The sequence below is a fragment of the Panthera leo genome, chromosome C1, assembly GCF_018350215.1.
Source record: "Panthera leo isolate Ple1 chromosome C1, P.leo_Ple1_pat1.1, whole genome shotgun sequence".
NCBI classification, from domain to species: Eukaryota; Metazoa; Chordata; class Mammalia; order Carnivora; family Felidae; genus Panthera; species Panthera leo.
Window position 1 is genome coordinate 57,245,704 of NC_056686.1, and position 18,687 is coordinate 57,264,390.

Consider the following 18,687-nt stretch of genomic DNA (forward strand, 5'->3'; position numbering starts at 1 on the left):
CAGAGTTCAAAACTTTGCTTATTATTCTCATTTCCCTAGTGAAGCTTTTGACATCCACAGTCCAAAATTTGGGAACCACTAATCTAGGAAAACAGAACAGAGAAAAAGAGAGGCAGTAAATATCAAGAGGACTAATTAAAGATCTATGTATAGAATAATGCATCTCTTCTGAACATGTTAGTGATTTTCTAATTAAAACATAAAAAAATGTTGCTGTGTAACATTTGAAAGAATGACATTTAGTTTATTTAATATATGGTAATTGATAAATAGGAAAGAATATTTGTTAAAAAATGTGAAGTCATCCACTTCTGGCTTTAGTTTCCTAACAAGACTTTTCATGTTATTTAACGTAACTTGTAATACAAACATTTCTCTCAAAACAAAAAGTAGAGTTTCAAAAGAACTTTTTCATTGAACAGAACTTTTAGAACCTAAAGATTGATTATATGCTGATAAATTTCTATGATGTTAATTATAGTAGAAATAAATTAGAGTGACAATATAATGGAAAGTATCAAGAAATTACTATAATCCTTTACTACATCATAATTATTAAAAAATGAAAGAAAGAAAGAGAAAGAAAAAGAAAAGGAAAAAGGAAGACAAAAATATTTGATTAGAACCAAAATCATAGTTGTTTGTTAAAGTATAAAAAGCCACAGTCAATTATAGACACAAAATTAGATACTTGCATTGTGAGTCTGTCTGCATGTGAGAGAGATACTGTTTACTGACCCAAATTCACATAACCTAATTTCTCACTCACAGTTGTGTGTTTCCTAATAGTAGTGATAAATGTTCCCGAGATATTATTACTATATGATTAATGTGAAGGACCAAACATAATAATATTTGTAAAGTATAATGACTAGTCAAAAACGTTATTATTATTTGTTTAAAACAATAATTTCTTGGATTCTTTATTTTAATGTTTACTTATTTATTTTGAGAGCAAGAGAGAAAGAGAGCACACAAGTGGAGGTGGGGCAGAGAGGGAGAGAGAGAATCACAAAGCAGACTCCTGGCTGCCAGAGCAGAGCCTGACATGGGGCTTGATGTTCTGAACTGTGCGATCATGACCCAGCCAATATCAAGAGTCAGATGCTTAACTGGTGGAGCCACCCAGGTGGCCCCAATCTCTTAGATTCTTAATGGCACTATCTTTTGCATAGATGACTTTATGTAAAGAATTATCAGTGCTTCAAGAAAATTCTTATAGGTAGAATTACTTCAGAATGACACATAGAACCATATGTGGAAACAATATAGACAATATCTATATTGTCCAATTTGAAAAGTACTATAAAGATTCCCAAGGATCCCCTTCATCCAGGTGCTGTTTCTAAACCACCATAAGTAAAATGCGTACATATTCTTTTGCCTGATACATCTTTCCTTTATAAAATATTCTAAGGGGCAATATTGATTGAATCCACCATAAAACGTTATTGACTTACCCAGATCTGCAGAGACTGGGAGAAAGCTGAGAAAGCACGGGAAATGAGAGAAATGAACAAAAAGATATTTGAGGGCTAATGCAGATTAATTTTTTTCTATTTAAAATTTTTGTCTAGGAATAATTTTGGATTTTTATCATGCTATCTTGCAGGTTCATTTATTTCCTGTTTTTCACCAAGTACAAATATTTATTGATTTATTAATATTGTAAATGATGGAAATCCATTGGTTAAAAAAATCTGTATACTAGTTTGCTAATATTCTCTGGTGCACCTTGTAGCAGCTGTTTTTAACTCATCACTTTTATACTAGTACCATGAGAATTGAATGGCTCTTACTTGATCTCAAAGTAATTATTCATATTCTTAGCAATATTATTCTGATACAAGCAAGGAAGCCAGGGTTAACAGAGGTCTTATAACATAGAGATTTTGAAATTAGAGAAATGTGAATTTGAATCCTCTCTTTCCTACTTCCTATCTGTGTCATATCCTATAGCTTACATATTTAGCATTTCTAAGGCTCAATTTCCTCATATCTTGAATACAGTGGTAATATTTTAAGTAATTCCTATTAATTTGTTTTCACCTTAGCAAAATATATCATGGTAATTGAATATGTTTGTTTTGTAAAAAAAAAAAAAAAGTTACTTCTGTTATTGTCTGCATGAAGTACTGCATACCCTGAAAGAAACTTCCCATGAAAGCAATTTAAAAATCTGGATGAAATATAAACTACATTTCTTTAAATGAATTGCTGAGCTGGCTAGAAAATAAGGAAGTAGCTAAAAGCTAAATCAAGGAGAAGACCATGGAAGATAGGTAAGAATTGAAACTAGACTTACCCTAAGGCCATCTGCTAAACTGTAGGAAACATGAGCTCTTGTTTTAGTGGCTGGAAATGGCCAGGCAGTCAGGAAGTAAATCTTAGATATTCTCTGGACTAAACACACTCCAATCAGGACCTCAAAGAATCCTCAAAGATAAAATTTCCAAGAAAAATGAGCTCATCTTATAATGTCACAAAATGCATAAAGAAACCAGAAACTATAGGAAGCATGGCACTATAAATCAGTATCAGCAGAAACAAGAACCAAAATCATCAGATCACAAAGTTTTCAGACATTAGAATTATCTTAAATTTATGTGTTTTAAGAAATAAGAAATGAAAATGTGAGAAAAGAAGAGGAGTCTATAATCACGTGGATTTATAAAATCACAATTGGCAGAACTAAAGAAATCAACAATGTATGATGAAGCATTCTGGGGCTAACAACAGCAAAGAGCCATTTTCACACCTGTGTCTAAAATAGCTTGGAAAAAGACAGATTTTGAGAAACTTAAGAGAGCTGTCTTTGTAGCTATAGCAATGCATCTTCTGAAAGGAACTGCAAACTTTGGTAGAAGAATGCTACAGAGAAAATAAGTACCCCTGCCTCTCTTCTCTCACACTTAGTTTCCTGATGATACCTTTCACTGGTCAAACACACCTGGATGTCAAAGGCAGGGGGACTTTATTGATATATGACATAGAGGTTAGTGTCCCAGGATGCAGAGCAGAGTGGATGAAGTGGGACAAAGAGAGAATTTCCAACACAAGATGTTAAGAGACATTTAAGATAGAGTGCAAAGGCCTAAATTCCATTTAAAGTTATAAAAAGAGAAAAAACAAGAACAAGCAATAATCAAAGGTACAATGAATAACTTTTCAGAATTGCTAAAAGACAATAGATCTCAAATCAAAAAGCAAAGCCAATATAAAAAGAAATTTATAAATAGACAATGTCATAGTGAAACTGAAAAACAGAAAAGACAATGGAAAGATCTTAAAATCAGCTAGACAGGAAAGAAAGGTTAACTCCCAAAGAAGAGTAGTAAATCATACCGGAATTCTTTACAGCAACACTGGGGCTGTAAGTTGGAAATAACACCTTCAATGAGCTCTAAGCTGTCTGCCACATTTAATTCTTTATCTTGTAGAGATTCTTTATCTTAAGAAGAGGTACAAAATGTAGACATTTTCAGATGAGCAACCAAGAAGTTTAAAATCTCCTGACTCACTTCAAAGGCAATTTTAAGGGATGAACTTCAGGAAGAAGGATTCTTATCAAAGGGAGAATGTCTGAGATGGAAAAGAATAATGAAACCAATATTAAATACATGAATTAAATACATAGAGGTCATAATTTCCAAATGAGAAGACAAAAATAAAATGAAAATAGAAAAAAAAACCCTCAATTTGAAAGAAGAAAATAGACAATCTGTATAAATAGAAAGCACAAAATAAAACTGCAGGAATAAATCCAAATTATTTTCAGTAAGATCAGATAAATGCAAATATAACATTCTGATTTCAAAATGAATTTGTAAAAAGCTAGACTTAAAATACACAATATTTTCTTTCCAAGAAATAGAACTTACTTATAAAGACCCAAAAAATTTTAATCCAAAAGTATGGAAAGTGATATTCCAGGCAATTGCTATCCATGAGAGTTCTTGCAACTATATTATCAGATAATTAGATTGTAAGATAAATAGCCTTATTAGATCTTAAGATCACTACAAAATGACAGAAGATTCAATTCTTCAGGATATTATAGTTATAGCTTCTATATACTCAGTAATATAGACTCAAATTGTATAAAACAAACAAAAAAAAATGACAGAAGTACAAGGAGAAATAGACAAATTCACCAGACATACAGGGAAAGTAGTCATACATTTCTCACTAATTAATATATGTAAGCAAAAACAAAAATCATCAATGCTTGGATAATGATAATATACATTCTTTTCAAAGCACACATGGACTTTACAGTCAATAAGCAATTAATTTTACCAATAAGTAGATTAAAAGATTATGTTGCGAGTTGATAAGCACTAGGGTAAAGGAAAAGCACAGCAGGGCAAGAGTGATCAGAAGTATTGGTGCATGAGTGAAATATTGGGAGAGTTGCTCAAAGTATGGTATTAAATGTGGTTGTTAGGATAGACATCATTGAAATAATGTAACCTCTGAATAAAGAATTGACAAAGTGAAGAGATTCCGCACAGAGGACACTGCCAGAGTAAGGGCCTAAGGCAGGAGCATAGTGTATATGCTCAATTGGATTGACTAAGAGGGAGAGAAAGGGGTATGAGGAGAGGCACCATAACAAAGGGCCCCACAGGCCATCTTAAGGACTTTGGCTTTTCATGTGAGTAAAATCTGAGTCCTCAGAGTGCTGGGAACAGTGCAGTGCAAGATCTGACTCCTGATTCAAAAAGACTCCTTGGGTGCCAAATTGAAAATAGACCATAGGGAAGCAAGGGTTGTACCACAGACCCTGTGAATGTTTGCTCTAATATTCTTTTAATGGATAATAATGTATTTACATATGTACAACAGTAGGCAATAGAAGATAAGCAAAAGGAAACAAACAAAAAAGCAAATCCCTCTGGCAGGGTAATGGGAAGACATTGTGACAAGAAATGCCAGGTGAGAGGTTCTGAGGTAAAATAGCCATGCAACATGTGACATGATCCTTCCTTTGATCCATAAATTTTTAGAAAAAGCAGAAAGATTTTTTAAATGCTCCTAGAAATAGCAAATAATTATGTGATGTCCATCTGAGTAGTTCAGGCTGTTCGGGTACTCAGCCTCAAATAGGAACTTAATTGGGTTTTTCCCAGAAATCTATCTTCCTAGATGAATCATCTTGACTTCTCTTTCTTAGTAAAACATACCACATATTCCATATTCCATAAAAGATTGAAAGTGTTTATGCTTTAAAATATCCTAGAAATTTTAAATATGTTTCTGATTATGATGTCATCTGCTTTTGTCGTTAGTAAGAATTATAGCCATCAAACAGTACTCACTTGATTAATCATAACAGTTCATTTATTTGAAGAACATTATGAATATCTTCTGTGACTCTGCACCATATGCAACAATTTTAGAGAAATTACTAGAACATTGTCCTAACATTCAAAAAAACCTCAGTGTAGTGACCGTGAACCATTGACCTGTGGGCCTTTTCTGTGACTAAAAGAGATTCATCAGGAACAGGATGCAGAAGAACAGGCTGAAGACAGAGAACTACAGGGAAGAACATGGTCTTCACATCCCTACATTGCAAAGACTGATGACATTCTATTTATATATTATACTATGTAGTTAGATATTTATGCACATTTTGAGAAGAATAATATTTATTCATATTTGCCAACTCTCCCCATTTCACTTTGAGAAAGGAATACATTCTTTTCTTGCAAAATAAATACAGAACTTTCATATACATTGTTTTCTGCATCTGAACAACTACCCTATGTGATAGTAATCCCCCGTCTGAGACTTAAGAAGGCTCCTAGTGATAGTGGAATCATCTTAAAAGGAGCAGAGCTGTTCCTTCATTTAGGCAGCTGTGCCGAGGTGGGAAGATCAGCAGGAATCCAAAAATATGGACATGAGTCTGGCTTTGTGCTGACCTTGGGTAAATGAGTCTCAGTTTCTTCATCTGTAAAATACTAAGTTCGCAGTCTCTTTATAAGGAATAAATAAATATATGAAAATGTTGTATAACCATACATCACATTAGAACTGTAGAGGACATACATTTATTTCTAACACTGTTTATTCATTTAATCACTTAGAAAGGAATATTTAATTTCCATTGTAGTCTATGAATTGTGCTAGATCCTCACAGAGGAGACAATTCTGCCCTCAAGGATTGTTAGTGGAGGCTGGGGTGATAAGATATATGCATAGGACCCTTAATAGGACAGAGACAGAAGATAGTTGGGGCAGTGGGCAAAATCATAGAAGGCTTTTCAAAAGAGAGATGATTCTGTATTCTGGTGGCATTAGTATTCTCCTTTCATAAATGTTGACTCAGGTGTCTTTCTCTTCTTTAAAGTCAAAGGATGGGTGGAAAGAAAAGAATGTGGAAAAGGAATCAAACTTAGGCTTATAAATGTATTTTTAAATTTTCTTAATGTTTATTTATTTATTTTTGAGAGAGAGAGAGAGAGAGAGAGAGAGAGCACGCACACAGGCGGGGGAGGGGCAGAGAATGAAGGAGACCACAGAATCCAAAGCAGGCTCCAAGCTCTGAGCTGTCAGCACAGATCCCGATGTGGGGCTCAAACCCACAAACTGTGAGATCATGACCTGAGCCAAATTCAGGTGCTCAACCAACTGAGTCACCCAGGCACCCCAAGGCTTATAAATGTATTAAATTGTAATAATTTCTAGATGGCAGGTAATTTAATTATATTTCTGGTTTTCAACTTATTCAGAATACAATTTTTTAAAGAAATAATTGCCATATGCTATTAAATTTTAAGAATGATGGATAATTCATATATAATTTGTAATGTTATCATAATCTGAGTGGTAATATTACTGAAGAACCTAGCATTATTTTCAGTACCTTTTAGAATCTTTTTCTTTGCATAATTATGTTGATTCAACATTAGGACTACTTTATGAATTCTTACCTTTTTTTTAATGGATATATTTCTTCCTCATTGCCAGCTCTCTGTCTTTGCTCTCGAGAGTGGTTTGGATGTATTGATTTTATTTTTTATTATGCCTTCTTCACATTTTTTCATCCTGTGAATGTCATTCATTTTTGTAGGTGAAAGTCTCTGTTAATTTAGCCACTTCATTTGTATAATTTTAAGGAATTTTTTTCAATAACTCTGAGTTTAGTGAACTTAATTGATTATCCTTTTGTAATTTTTGCAATGAATATGTTCTTAAATCTTGCATGTAACTATTAATTTATGTAAGGACTTTCATAAGGGAAGCTTGCTACACCTTGTACCAACTGAATTTGTCAATAAAGTACCTTCATATAGATAACAGACTTCTGATACAATATTATTTTGTGTATGGGTAAAAAACAAAAATAGTTTTTCTTATATAGGAAAGAAGTAAATCAGTTTAAAACTAGAATTTTGTCAATAGTGTGCTTTCCTGAATTTATGAGGAGCTTGACTTTTTTTCCCATTGCTAACACATGTCCTTCCCATTAATTTCATAGATTTTTATGGGACAATTGTCTGCTGTAACCTCTATAAAGTAAACTATATGTAACCATCCACTTTTCAGGTCTGATTTGTGGTTTACAAAAGGTAAAAACAATATACTGTAGATTTTTCATCCCTTAAATGGCCATGTAAAAACAAGCTTCTACTCTTTGAAACTATTGATGATCCCTGCAGTTTTGGTAAATCATCACTGGCCCTAGAACTCAGACATGTGATACTTTCCCAACTCAAAAGTGTGTTGTCTCTTTCTGTTCTGTTAAGCATTTCAATCTCTTTTCAAGCAGTTTAAGTGTAGTTAAGAAGTGATTTCTTTTCACAATAATCTTGCTCTTTAACTTCAGTTTGTCCTTATTAAGTATCATCTCAACACATTTGGCTGAGATAATTGGGTATTGATTATCTTTGCTATGTCATTTGCAGTTCAAATTGGATCTTTATAAACATTCGAGACTTTTTAATGGCTATTGTTTGCTCAAGGTGCATGCATAGTTTTATTCTGGGGTTTGGTTCACTGTGCTGAACTTGGGCTGAACTTCACTCACAAGAAAACAGCAGTTCAGTGATAAAGCAAGAGCACTTCCATTGCTTCTTCAACTTTTTCCCTTTTTTTCTTGAATTCTAAGCCAATTAAGGAATTCTGAAACTTGGCTTCACTTGGGGTCACTTGGCTTTAGAACTCGGTGAGGTTGGATAGTCACAGCATGCTGCTCCCTAATTCTTTTATTCCTTTGGGCAGGACAAACTACTAATCATTATTTCCAAAAATAATAGAAATCTTATCCTTGCTTCTTCCATATGCATGCTTAAGCACAGTTTAATTTTTTAATCCCTATTATTTGTATTTATTTTAGTTTACTATGAATATTTTTGTTGAGTGCTCAGCCATACAGAAGAATAAATTAAAGTGACAATTATTTGTAAATATTCAATATTGTAAGATTTTTGAATATCTATGACTCACTTCGTAAAAATCTTCCGTACAAGACCCTAGCAAAAAGAAAAGAATAAATATTGTGTATGCATGGTGGCATGTGAAGTGAAGAGGGATTTTTAGAAGTCAAAGGAACAGAGTTCAAGTCCTAACTCTGGCCTTTCTGTGTCACTTAGTAGCTCAGACTTCCAATTGTCTCATCTATAAAATAGTGACATACCAATATCTATTTCAGAATTGTCATGAAAATGAAATGAAATAAGTTATGGGGAAACATTTTAACAACCGCAGTGCACTATATCAAAGCTCTCAAATAATTCAGAATCTATATGAGTAAAGGGCACAAAAACTGAAATGGAGACTAACACTAACTTGAAAATTGCTGGTTACTCTTCCAACGTTTAATAGATATAATATGGAAAATTCAGAAGGCAAGCACTGAATATATATGAAGTGGTTGGATTTGTTTCTGAGTGGAACTGGGACTGAAAAATAGGCCTTCAGGGATGACACCTGGTTCTGCTGGCGAAAGTTCCCACAGAGCAACATCATGCTAAGGAGAGCAGCTCCCTCATCACCTACCATTCCTAAGCCCTGCAACGAAGGGAATCCAGGATTGTCCAACCTGCTCTCTGATGTCGTGTAGCCTTGGCAGCTGGTGGGGAGTGCAGTGCTGAGAGGCTGTTATTGAACTCAAGGTATGGGTAAAATTTGTAATGGAAAAGAAGAATCTTCCAAATGTTCCTGCTAGGAAGGAGCAGACTTCATTCATCCATTTATTTATTCAATCTTTTGTTAAGTATTTATGGAGTATTTACTGTAGTCTAGGCACTGTGCTAAAGAATACCATGGAAGATGGAGTGCCTGTGGAAAGAAAAAGATGTTTGACTTTTGTCACATGATATATATTTTAATCTTTGGACTCTGATGAGTTAAAAGGTAGTATGCTCTTTACCACAAAATTATTGGGTAAATTTTCTGATTGTAGTCAATATCATATATATAGCTCTGTACTCTAACAGAAATGCTCCTTGTATATGACTGTTAAATTTGAAGGCAACAAATGCTACCATATTTTACTATATATCTTACTGAGCTTCCTACTCATATTGATTGCTATTTTAAATATAAGGGGTTGTGTTCATAGGTATGTAGTTTATTGTGTCTAATTCTGCTTATAATCAAATTAAATAAAAGCTCAATGGAAAGTCTGATTTTTTTAAATGTCTGCATTTGTTCAAGGTTATTTAATTAAAAATAATTATTAAGACATACTTGAAACGTTTACTGTTTTAGAAACTAAGTCAAGGATATTTACTCTTTATAATTTATTTTATATCTACTTAACTGATTTAAAAAATTCCTTCAGGAGTCCTAGGGAGCCTACAGAGCACAAACAAAGAGACTTGCAAATACTCAATTCATTGCTTGTGTGCTGAACTTCATTTAAGGGCTTTATCTAAATTGTCTATTCATCAAATAAACCCACTAAGCACTATATTTCTCCAGTTTGAGGTGTGTTCACAAAGCAGCAAATATAGTAATAAGCTCAGTGAGAAGGGAAAAATTAGCCTCAGTATATTTGGTATCTTGTAAGCAAAACAAGTTGATTTTACTTTTTAATCCATTTCCTTTATGTCATGATTAAATCACTCTCCCAACACACACACCAGTTGGGGCACCCAGTTCTGCCGGTGAAAGTTCCCACAGAGCAGCATCACACTAAGGAGAGCAGCTCCCTCATCACCTCTCATTCCTAAGCCCTGCAACAAAGGGAATCCAGGATTGTCCCACCTGCTCTCTGATGTCTCGTAGCCTTGGCAGCTGGTGGAGAGTGCAGTGCTGAGAGGCAGTTGAGTGCAAGGTGATGGCCTAGTAGGAAAGTGTTAGGAGGTGCTGTTGAATGACTGAGGGGAAGCACATAGGTTGGGGATAAGGGAACAATAGCAATATTTAGAAGGTCACTCACTAGTTTAACTACCTGGGTCATACCCAGTGATCCCAGAGCATACAATTTCCCTCATGGAAGGATTAGGAAAGGCAGGTTTATTCATTCATTCAAGCAGAAAATAATCCATGAATGCCAAACACCATGCCCATTTCTTCACTCCACCAGTAAGGTGGAAAATAAAATCAACATTGTCTCTGCCTTCATGGGGCTTATACTCCAAGAGGAAAGCAGACATTAAATAAAAGTTTTGGAAGACTAATATATAATTGCAATTTGTGATAACTGTTATGATGGAAAACTTCAGGCTGTAGGATGGAACCATATTTTGGGATCTCATTAGATTAAGGTGTCAAAGTGATCCCTTATTATCTCAAAAAGTGATATTATAATGAAGACTAGAAGGATGATTAAGAATTCTTCAGATAGGGCCGCCTGGGTGGCTCAGTTGGTTAAGCATTCAACATTTGATTTCAACTCAGGTCATGATCTTATGGTCATGAGATTGAGCCCCACATCAGACCACTTGGATTCTTTCTCTCCCTTTCTCTCTGCCCCTCCCCTGCATGCACGCACTCTCTCTCACACACACTCTTTCTTTCTTTCTCTCAAAATAAATAAATAAACATTAAAAAAAAGCATTATTCAGATAGATTAGAAGAACTCATTTAGCATTATATGTAGAGGCCCAGAGATAGGAATGAGTTTTAAGTGCATATTGAAGGCACTTAGGTGTACTACAGGCAGAGTTCATAGTTGAAAACCATAGTTGCATGAAAAAGCATTTTGTTTAATGTTTATTTATTTATTTTGAGAGAGAGAGAGAGAGCTCGTATGAATGGGGGAGGGGCAGAGAGAAAGAGGGGAGAGAGAGAGAGAATCCCAAGCAGGCTGTGCTGTCAGTGTGGAGTTCCACTCAGGGCTCAATCTCATGAACCGTGAGATCATGATCTAAGCCAAAATCAACAGTCAGACGCTCAACCAACTGAGCCACCCAGGTGCCCTGAAAAAGTGTGTTTCTGCCAAGAGGCTCCTAAGAGGTCACTGTGAACCAATTCTAGGTTGAAGAAGAGTTCAGTTGTTCATTTGTCTCTAAAGACCTTCATGTGGAATACTTGTCCAAGAATTTACTTCCCTATCAGGGGCACCCGGGTGGCTCAGTTGGTTAAGGATCCGACTTCAGCTCAGGTCATGATCTCACAGTTCGTGAGTTCAAGCCCCACATTGGGCTCTGTGCTAACAGCTCAGAGCCTGGAGCCTGCTTTGGATTCTGCGTCTCCCTCTCTCTCTGCCCCTCCCCCATTCTCTCTCAAAAATAAATAAACATTTTAAAAAAAGATTTTACTTCCCTCTTATTGACTAATTCAGAATTCTTCAGTGGAGAATTGTATTTTTACCAGTCATGTGCTAAACGGGGACTTCTAGCCCTGTTGTGCTATCTACTACAGTAGTCACATGTGGCTATTGAAATTGAAATTTAAATAAATTAAATTCAATAAAATTTCACAAATCAGAAATTCAGTTCCTCAGTCACACTAGCCACATATTCAGTGCTCAATAATTGAATATGGCTAGCAGCTACTGTCTCAGCACAGATATTGAACATTTCCATCATCACAGAAATTTCTATTGCACAGTTCACATAGTAGCTAATAGCCTGGGCTCTTGAGTCAGACATATCTAGATTTAAATCCTGAATGTTGCACTTACTGTATGATGCTAAGCAAGTTACTTAACATGTCTGAAATTCAGGTTAACCATGAATAAAATAAGGATGACATAGATAATGCATATATAAAGAACCTAACATAGCACCTGACACATAATGGACATTTTGGAAATACTTACATCTAACGGTTCTCTTCTCTTAACCAAACACCTTTGTCTTCCAGTGACTCAGTCGTTCTCCCTCATCTTCCTCCATCCAGTACAAATTCATTTCAACCATATTTATACCCAAGTTTCACTTCCTTTTTCAACTAGTCATACTCCCAATCCAACCCACAATTCTAAATTAATCCAAACTTGTTCTGTGTTCCAGCTGAGTCTGCCAAACCTTATTGGAGGAAATCATTTCACTGTTGAGATTATCAGCCTTATCAGTGGGCAGCCTCCTGGTTCATCTGGTGGACTACCAGAAATCTTGGCAAGCCTTTGACAATATCTCTTGGGCTAATCTTTTCATTTTTGATAGTACCTGTCCTAACTGCAGTCTTTTCACCTTTGTATCAGCAAATGGCTATATCCTGGAATGACTTCACTGAACTTCCCTCCCCTGTATCTCCCAAGTGTATATTTTTTATTTATAGGGTTTCCCAAAAGCCAGTTTTGGGATCAGTGTAAGGCTACTTTAGAAGTATTTGATTCATGTTAAAAAATACATCTACTTGGACCTGATCCCTGCCTACTGAATGAAAATCTTTAGTAGTGGGAATGGGGGAATGTGTACTTGTTTAAAGCTCCTCAGGTGATTTTGTGACCTAAATTTGGGGTACACACCAAGAGAGCTGTAGACACCTTTGCTCATAATCTCTGATTGCTTTTTCACACTCTTTAATATTAATGTGGCTGTCTCAATTTCTTCCCAGCAGTTGACATGTAGGCTGCACTTTTCAGAGCTCTTCAATGAGTTGTTAGAGCATCTGTCTTGCCTGTGGTCATCACACTTAATCTCTCCTTGCTGGCACTGTTAACACACTCCCACTGGCGGCTTGCCAAGTTTGAAAGTAGCAAGAAAAGCTCCTTTGCTGTGTCCTGGCTGTGCTCCAAAGCTTCATTTTTGGTCTTTTTGTCTGACCATTTAATGCAAACTGTAGATCATAGATGACACCAGTGGAAGAGTTCATGTAACCAAGAGTGTAATCTCAGGAAGATGGAAGTCTCACAGTTATGTAATAGTTTGGACATGAATATTGCTCTGTAAAATTTTAACTTAATTCAAATTGTGTTCTCTACTGGGCATAACATTTGGCATTCCAGAGAAAAAATGAACTTTCAATGCTTTTTACAATTTTTTTCATCTATTAGTGTGTTGTATATATCATTTATAATGAATTTCTTGGCTCCAGTTATCTTTTTGGTGGTTATCAAAAACTTAAAATGTGATGAGTTTGAGCCCCTCGTCGGGCTCTGTGCTGACAGCTCAGAGCCTGGAGCCTGCTTCAGATCTGTGTCTCCCTCTCTCTCTCTGCCCCTCTCCTGCTCACACTCTGTCTGTCTGTCTGTCTCTCTCAAAAATCAGTAATAAGCATTAAAAAAATTAAGTAATTAAATAAATAGTCACTGATAGAAAGGAACATTTCAGTGAAAATAGCTAAATGATCAAAAATGAACATGTAATTAGCAAATAAACTTATATACAAATACATATGTATACATATACTTGTGTAGTGTTATATTTATATAAATATCTAATATGTATACTATTTATATACAGGCATAGATTAATGTAAATGTTGCTGTGTTTAAGAAGAACGTTGCCACTAATTATTCATTACACAGTAGAATCTCAAGTATCAGTTTCCTAGTGGAATTATAATGAATAATCATAGACTCGTGGAAATAATGGATTAGGAAACAAGTAGAAAAAGATAAAAAGTCAGAGAATCTTGATTAAATCTCAGTTGAACCTTTACTTAACGTGTGGCCATGAACAGGTTACTGAACATTTCTAAGCCTTAGTTTCCTCATTATAAAATAACCTTTCAGGAGGTTGTTGTAAAGACAAAATGGAATAAATGATAAATGGTAATACATTATAAGATAAATTCACTTGTTGCTAAGGTCAAAGGGCACTGTACAATTCTGAAATATCTTATAAATTCTCTAAGAATACATTATGTAGCACTTTAGTTAATTTATGGGAATAGCAACTCACTTTTATCCATCTTAGTATCCTTGAAAGATTATCATATAGTAAATCTTAAATCTTACTAAATAAAATGAAGTATATTTTATTAAGTTCTTTATTTCTGAAAATTGGCAATTCATATGCATGGATGTTTTGTGTTTTGCTAATAATCAAAACATTTATTTAGCCAGAATTTCTTTTTTCCTCAACAATGCCATCTGCTCTTTTTCTTTGTTAAATAAAGGCCAGTTTTCATACTTTTCTTAACATACTAGAGATTTAAAATTTTAGTATATGATTTAATTTTTACTTGGGATAGTTAGGATAAATAATGGCTATATTTGTTGAGCCCTCAAAGTGTGATGGACACAATGTAAACTATTTTACATGTATTTAATCCTCACAACAGTCCTATGAAATGGCTTGTGTTCCTCATTTACTGATGAAAAAATAAGGTGCAAAATAGGTTATCCTTCTCTAAAATCATCCTTTCATAGACAAAATGGAAGTTTGAACTTAGGCAGTCTGATTCCCAGAACCTAGGCTCACACATTTAAGCCATTGCTAATATTGCATAATCTGCAGATCTGCTTGTGAATGTTCTCAGAATACAAGCTTTGGTCACCATGATTCCTGGGGAGATTGACCTGGAGATTCTTGGGTCCAATAGCAACCATATGAGTAAAACTCTCCTGGAGCCCTAGTAGTGCTTCCTGACTTGTTCTATAAAAATAAAAAAAATTAAAAAATTAAAAAAACCCACCATAATTATATGGAATCAATTTCACATATTCAGTAGTCAGAGATACAAAAGGAAAAATAATAACCTATCCAAGAGAGTGGTTTACATAGATTCTGATCAGAATAAGTTGAGTAAAATTGGTTTCTAAAATCACATCACAATTTTATGCAGACATTTGTATGTACAGGTTATGTTTATTATATTTTACTGTCTTGAGCTTGTAAATACTAGTGAATAATATTAGTTCACTTAAAGTTATTATTAGATCTAATTGTAATTTGTATATTTGCTGAAACATGTAATAAAAATTGTGCATTGAATTAATTCAAGAGTCAGAAACTAGAAAATTTTATATAATTTAGTTTATACAGCTAATCCTTATGATTAAACTGTAGGGACAGGCCTGAAAGCTAATTTTCCTCTCATAAACAGTGCTAGAATAAATTATGTCTTAAACCCTTCAGGTTTTTGCTTTGTTCCCTGTCACTGTATTGCTATAACCTCAAGAGAAGTAATTATTTTTCTCAGTTGAAATGAACTTCAAGTGAAACTAAGGCCCAACTTACCATCACATACTAAGAAACATTTTCTTGTACTTTATATACACAGGCATGTACATTTGAACATACATGGACACACATATACACACACACAGAAGCCCCTACAAACAAATGGATTAACTTCAGGAAGTATATTGAAAAGTGTTTTTAAGAACTAATGACCATTTCCCATAGAATTAGTGTTATGTTACTACCCCACTACAAAAGATTATTTATCTCACATTTTACATAATTTTAAATAATGCTTTTATGGGATTGTCCTCTCCTAATTTTGCCCCCTAGACACCAGAAACATAATCTTCTGCACCACTAACCCTAGGAGACCCTACACCACTATCGCCCATAATAGCCATGCTGTTTTCAATGGTATATATGCTTTTGGCCAGCTGTTATCAAAACCAGTGATATCCCATTAGAATAATCTTGTAGATGTTAAGAAGCTATGTTTATATTTTCAAAGTGATAGTAGATGGTTTTGTTCTGAATTTTCAAATTCTGAACTCTCAGTAGTTTTTTAGTGTTATCAAAATGAGTAGACTAGGTACTGGTGGCACAAAACTATGTTTACTGAAACCAAAAAATACTGAACACAAAGTATGTGCTATAAAATATGCTAATCCAGCTTGCATTTAATTCATTTATTGTTATTCTCCAGTTGTCAGCATCATATATTGCTAGTAGCTGAGAAGTTACATAGGGGATTTCAATGCACAAATTTGGGGATGGGGGGCATTCAGTTCATAGCAACCTGTAATTGGAGAGTGGGTATATGAATTTTGTCTACATGGTGTTTTTTAATTTTTTTTAAAATTTAGAACTCCTTAGAAAAGCCAAGCACTCTCCACTTGCCACAGTCCCTGCCACTCCCTACTGTCTCATTCCTTGACAGACACTTAATAATGTTGTCTACCAAGCCTTAGTAGATACTTGAATTATTGACTCTTGATTTAGACCATTTGGAGAGTCAAAATTTATAAAGATTTTGGTATTAAATTTAGTTTTGATTCTCTTTTATAGGATGGAGAACCTAATAAGGGGAAGGAATCCCCCACAATATCAGAGAAGTCCTTGTAAAGAAGTTCGTGCAGCACTCAGGAAGAGGCCTGAAGAAGAGTGTAAGTATGTTTAATAGGGTTATGTTCTAGATAGAGTTTGGTGAGTAGTATTTACAATAAAGGATTAACTTTTAAGTGATTAGTCAAATAATAGAAGTACTTAATAAATATTTATTGAATCAAATTGAATTTATTTTTAAAACCGTATGACTATATGATGCCTTGATTCAGACACTAGGAATATTGTTCTGTTGACTGTTTCTCTTGTACATCAAGATATTCTACTGATAATTGGATTCCATGTTCAAATGAGATTGGAAAAGGCTGCATAGTCTACCACGTCTTTCTTAGATATTCATACTATGAATATTAATGTTTCTGAGGAGTCCTGATGTAAAAGAAACTTTTGAAATGTGTTTCAAATCAATAGTTTCCGGTTTCATTTGACCACAACACTCTTTCAACATTTTTTAAAACTGAGAACCCCTTGAAAACCATTGCATTAGACTAAAGAATAAATATCTAATGGTAAACAAAACCATTGCTCAAAAGGAAACATTTGATCAAAAACATTGATCAAAAGGAAACAATCAAATTTACGAAAATATTTTGAAAGATGGAAGTCATATATCTTACCATAAAATCATTTTACTCCATCTGCAGATTAGTAAATATTAGAATATGGAATTGTCTATGGAGACTTTATTTTAATATTTCTAGCCTGTAGCATTGTTGGAGACGTTTGACATAATATTTGCATTTTAAGTTTATAAGATGACCAATAATACTAACTTTCCTCTTGCTATTTGCATATAATTACTTTCAGGGAACTAAAACACATTCTATTATGACCAAAATGTATGCGATTTTTTTTTCCTTTTACAGAAACTTACATTTTATAAGGATAGAGCTAATGTGGTTGGTTCACTGGCATATGTAGTTTAATTGACTTTTTAGATAATATTGGCATTTTAAATTAGTTTCGAGTATGCAGTTCTGAGTAAAGACCAAATAATTAAAACTGGGCACACTCATGGCAGGTAGAGTGTTTTCATTCTATTTTGTTTTATTATAAAGTTAATAGACAATCTGATTGGGTTATCATCTATGTCATTCAGGATAGTGTTAGTTTTTTTAGTGTTAGTTTTCTTTTATTTCATAGATTTATGGCTTTTAACACTATAACAATATCCAATTAAAACTAAAATTTGAAAATGAAAATTGAATTCTGGGCATGATAAAATTAAAACTATAAGAAGCAGACTCTTACATAAAAGTACTGCTCTTTTATTGGGTTCATAGGGAAGCTCTGGGGTGTCTCCTCTATGCTGGTTTAACACAAATAGCTTAGTTCTCTATAAGTTTTATTTTAAAACTTATGAGAAAGTTTTGTGAATGAATCTACCAATGATTCTCTCAGAATTGCTATTTAACATATATAAAGTGTTTTTTCAAAACTCTGAGTTAGTCTAGGCCAGAGGTTGACCATTGAGTCCATTGGCCAAATCCAGCCTGACACTTGTTTCTGTAAAAAAAAAAAAATTTTTGAAACATAGCCATCTCTGTTTCTTTAGGTATTGTGTATGGCTGCTTTCACACTACACAGGAAAAGTTGAGTAATTATGACAGAGATTAGATGGCTCACAAAGCCAAAAGTATTTACCTGATTCTTTACAGGAAAGGGTTTCTAAAGCCAGATCTGGGCCATTGGTTCTCAAAGTATGCTCTCCAGAGCAAACACAGTAGCAGCATCTGGGAAGTTGTTAGAAGTGCAAATTTTAAGAGCTGTGATCCACAACTACTGAATCAAAACCTCTGAGAGTTGGGTGCAGTAATCTGTGTGTTTAGAAGAAACCCTGCAGAGCATTCTGATGCCAACTTAAATTTGAAAACCACTAGGCTAAGTCAAATGACGGCCTGCAGACGATACTAAATCATCATGGATACAAAAGACTAATGAAGGTAGGCATATTTTAGAGTTAAGTTTTATTCTTGTCTTATGGAAGGTATATAACATAACTGATGCTTGTATTCACAAGCAAGTCCTCATCAATTGGATTGTGGCAGTCAGGGCATTTTTCAAATATCATCTCAGGAACTCAGTT

At 34.4% G+C, this 18,687-nt stretch overlaps 1 protein-coding gene across 1 annotated transcript in view; it reads left to right on the forward strand.

Moving 5' to 3' along the window:
- LRRC7 (leucine rich repeat containing 7) overlaps positions 1-18,687 on the forward strand; it is a 564,537-nt gene that overhangs the window by 96,970 nt on the left and 448,880 nt on the right. The window contains exon 2 of the mRNA XM_042951516.1: positions 16,545-16,642. Within this exon, the coding sequence (XP_042807450.1) occupies positions 16,546-16,642 (97 nt within the window). The 5' untranslated portion in view covers position 16,545. The remainder of the gene's footprint in view (positions 1-16,544; positions 16,643-18,687) is intronic.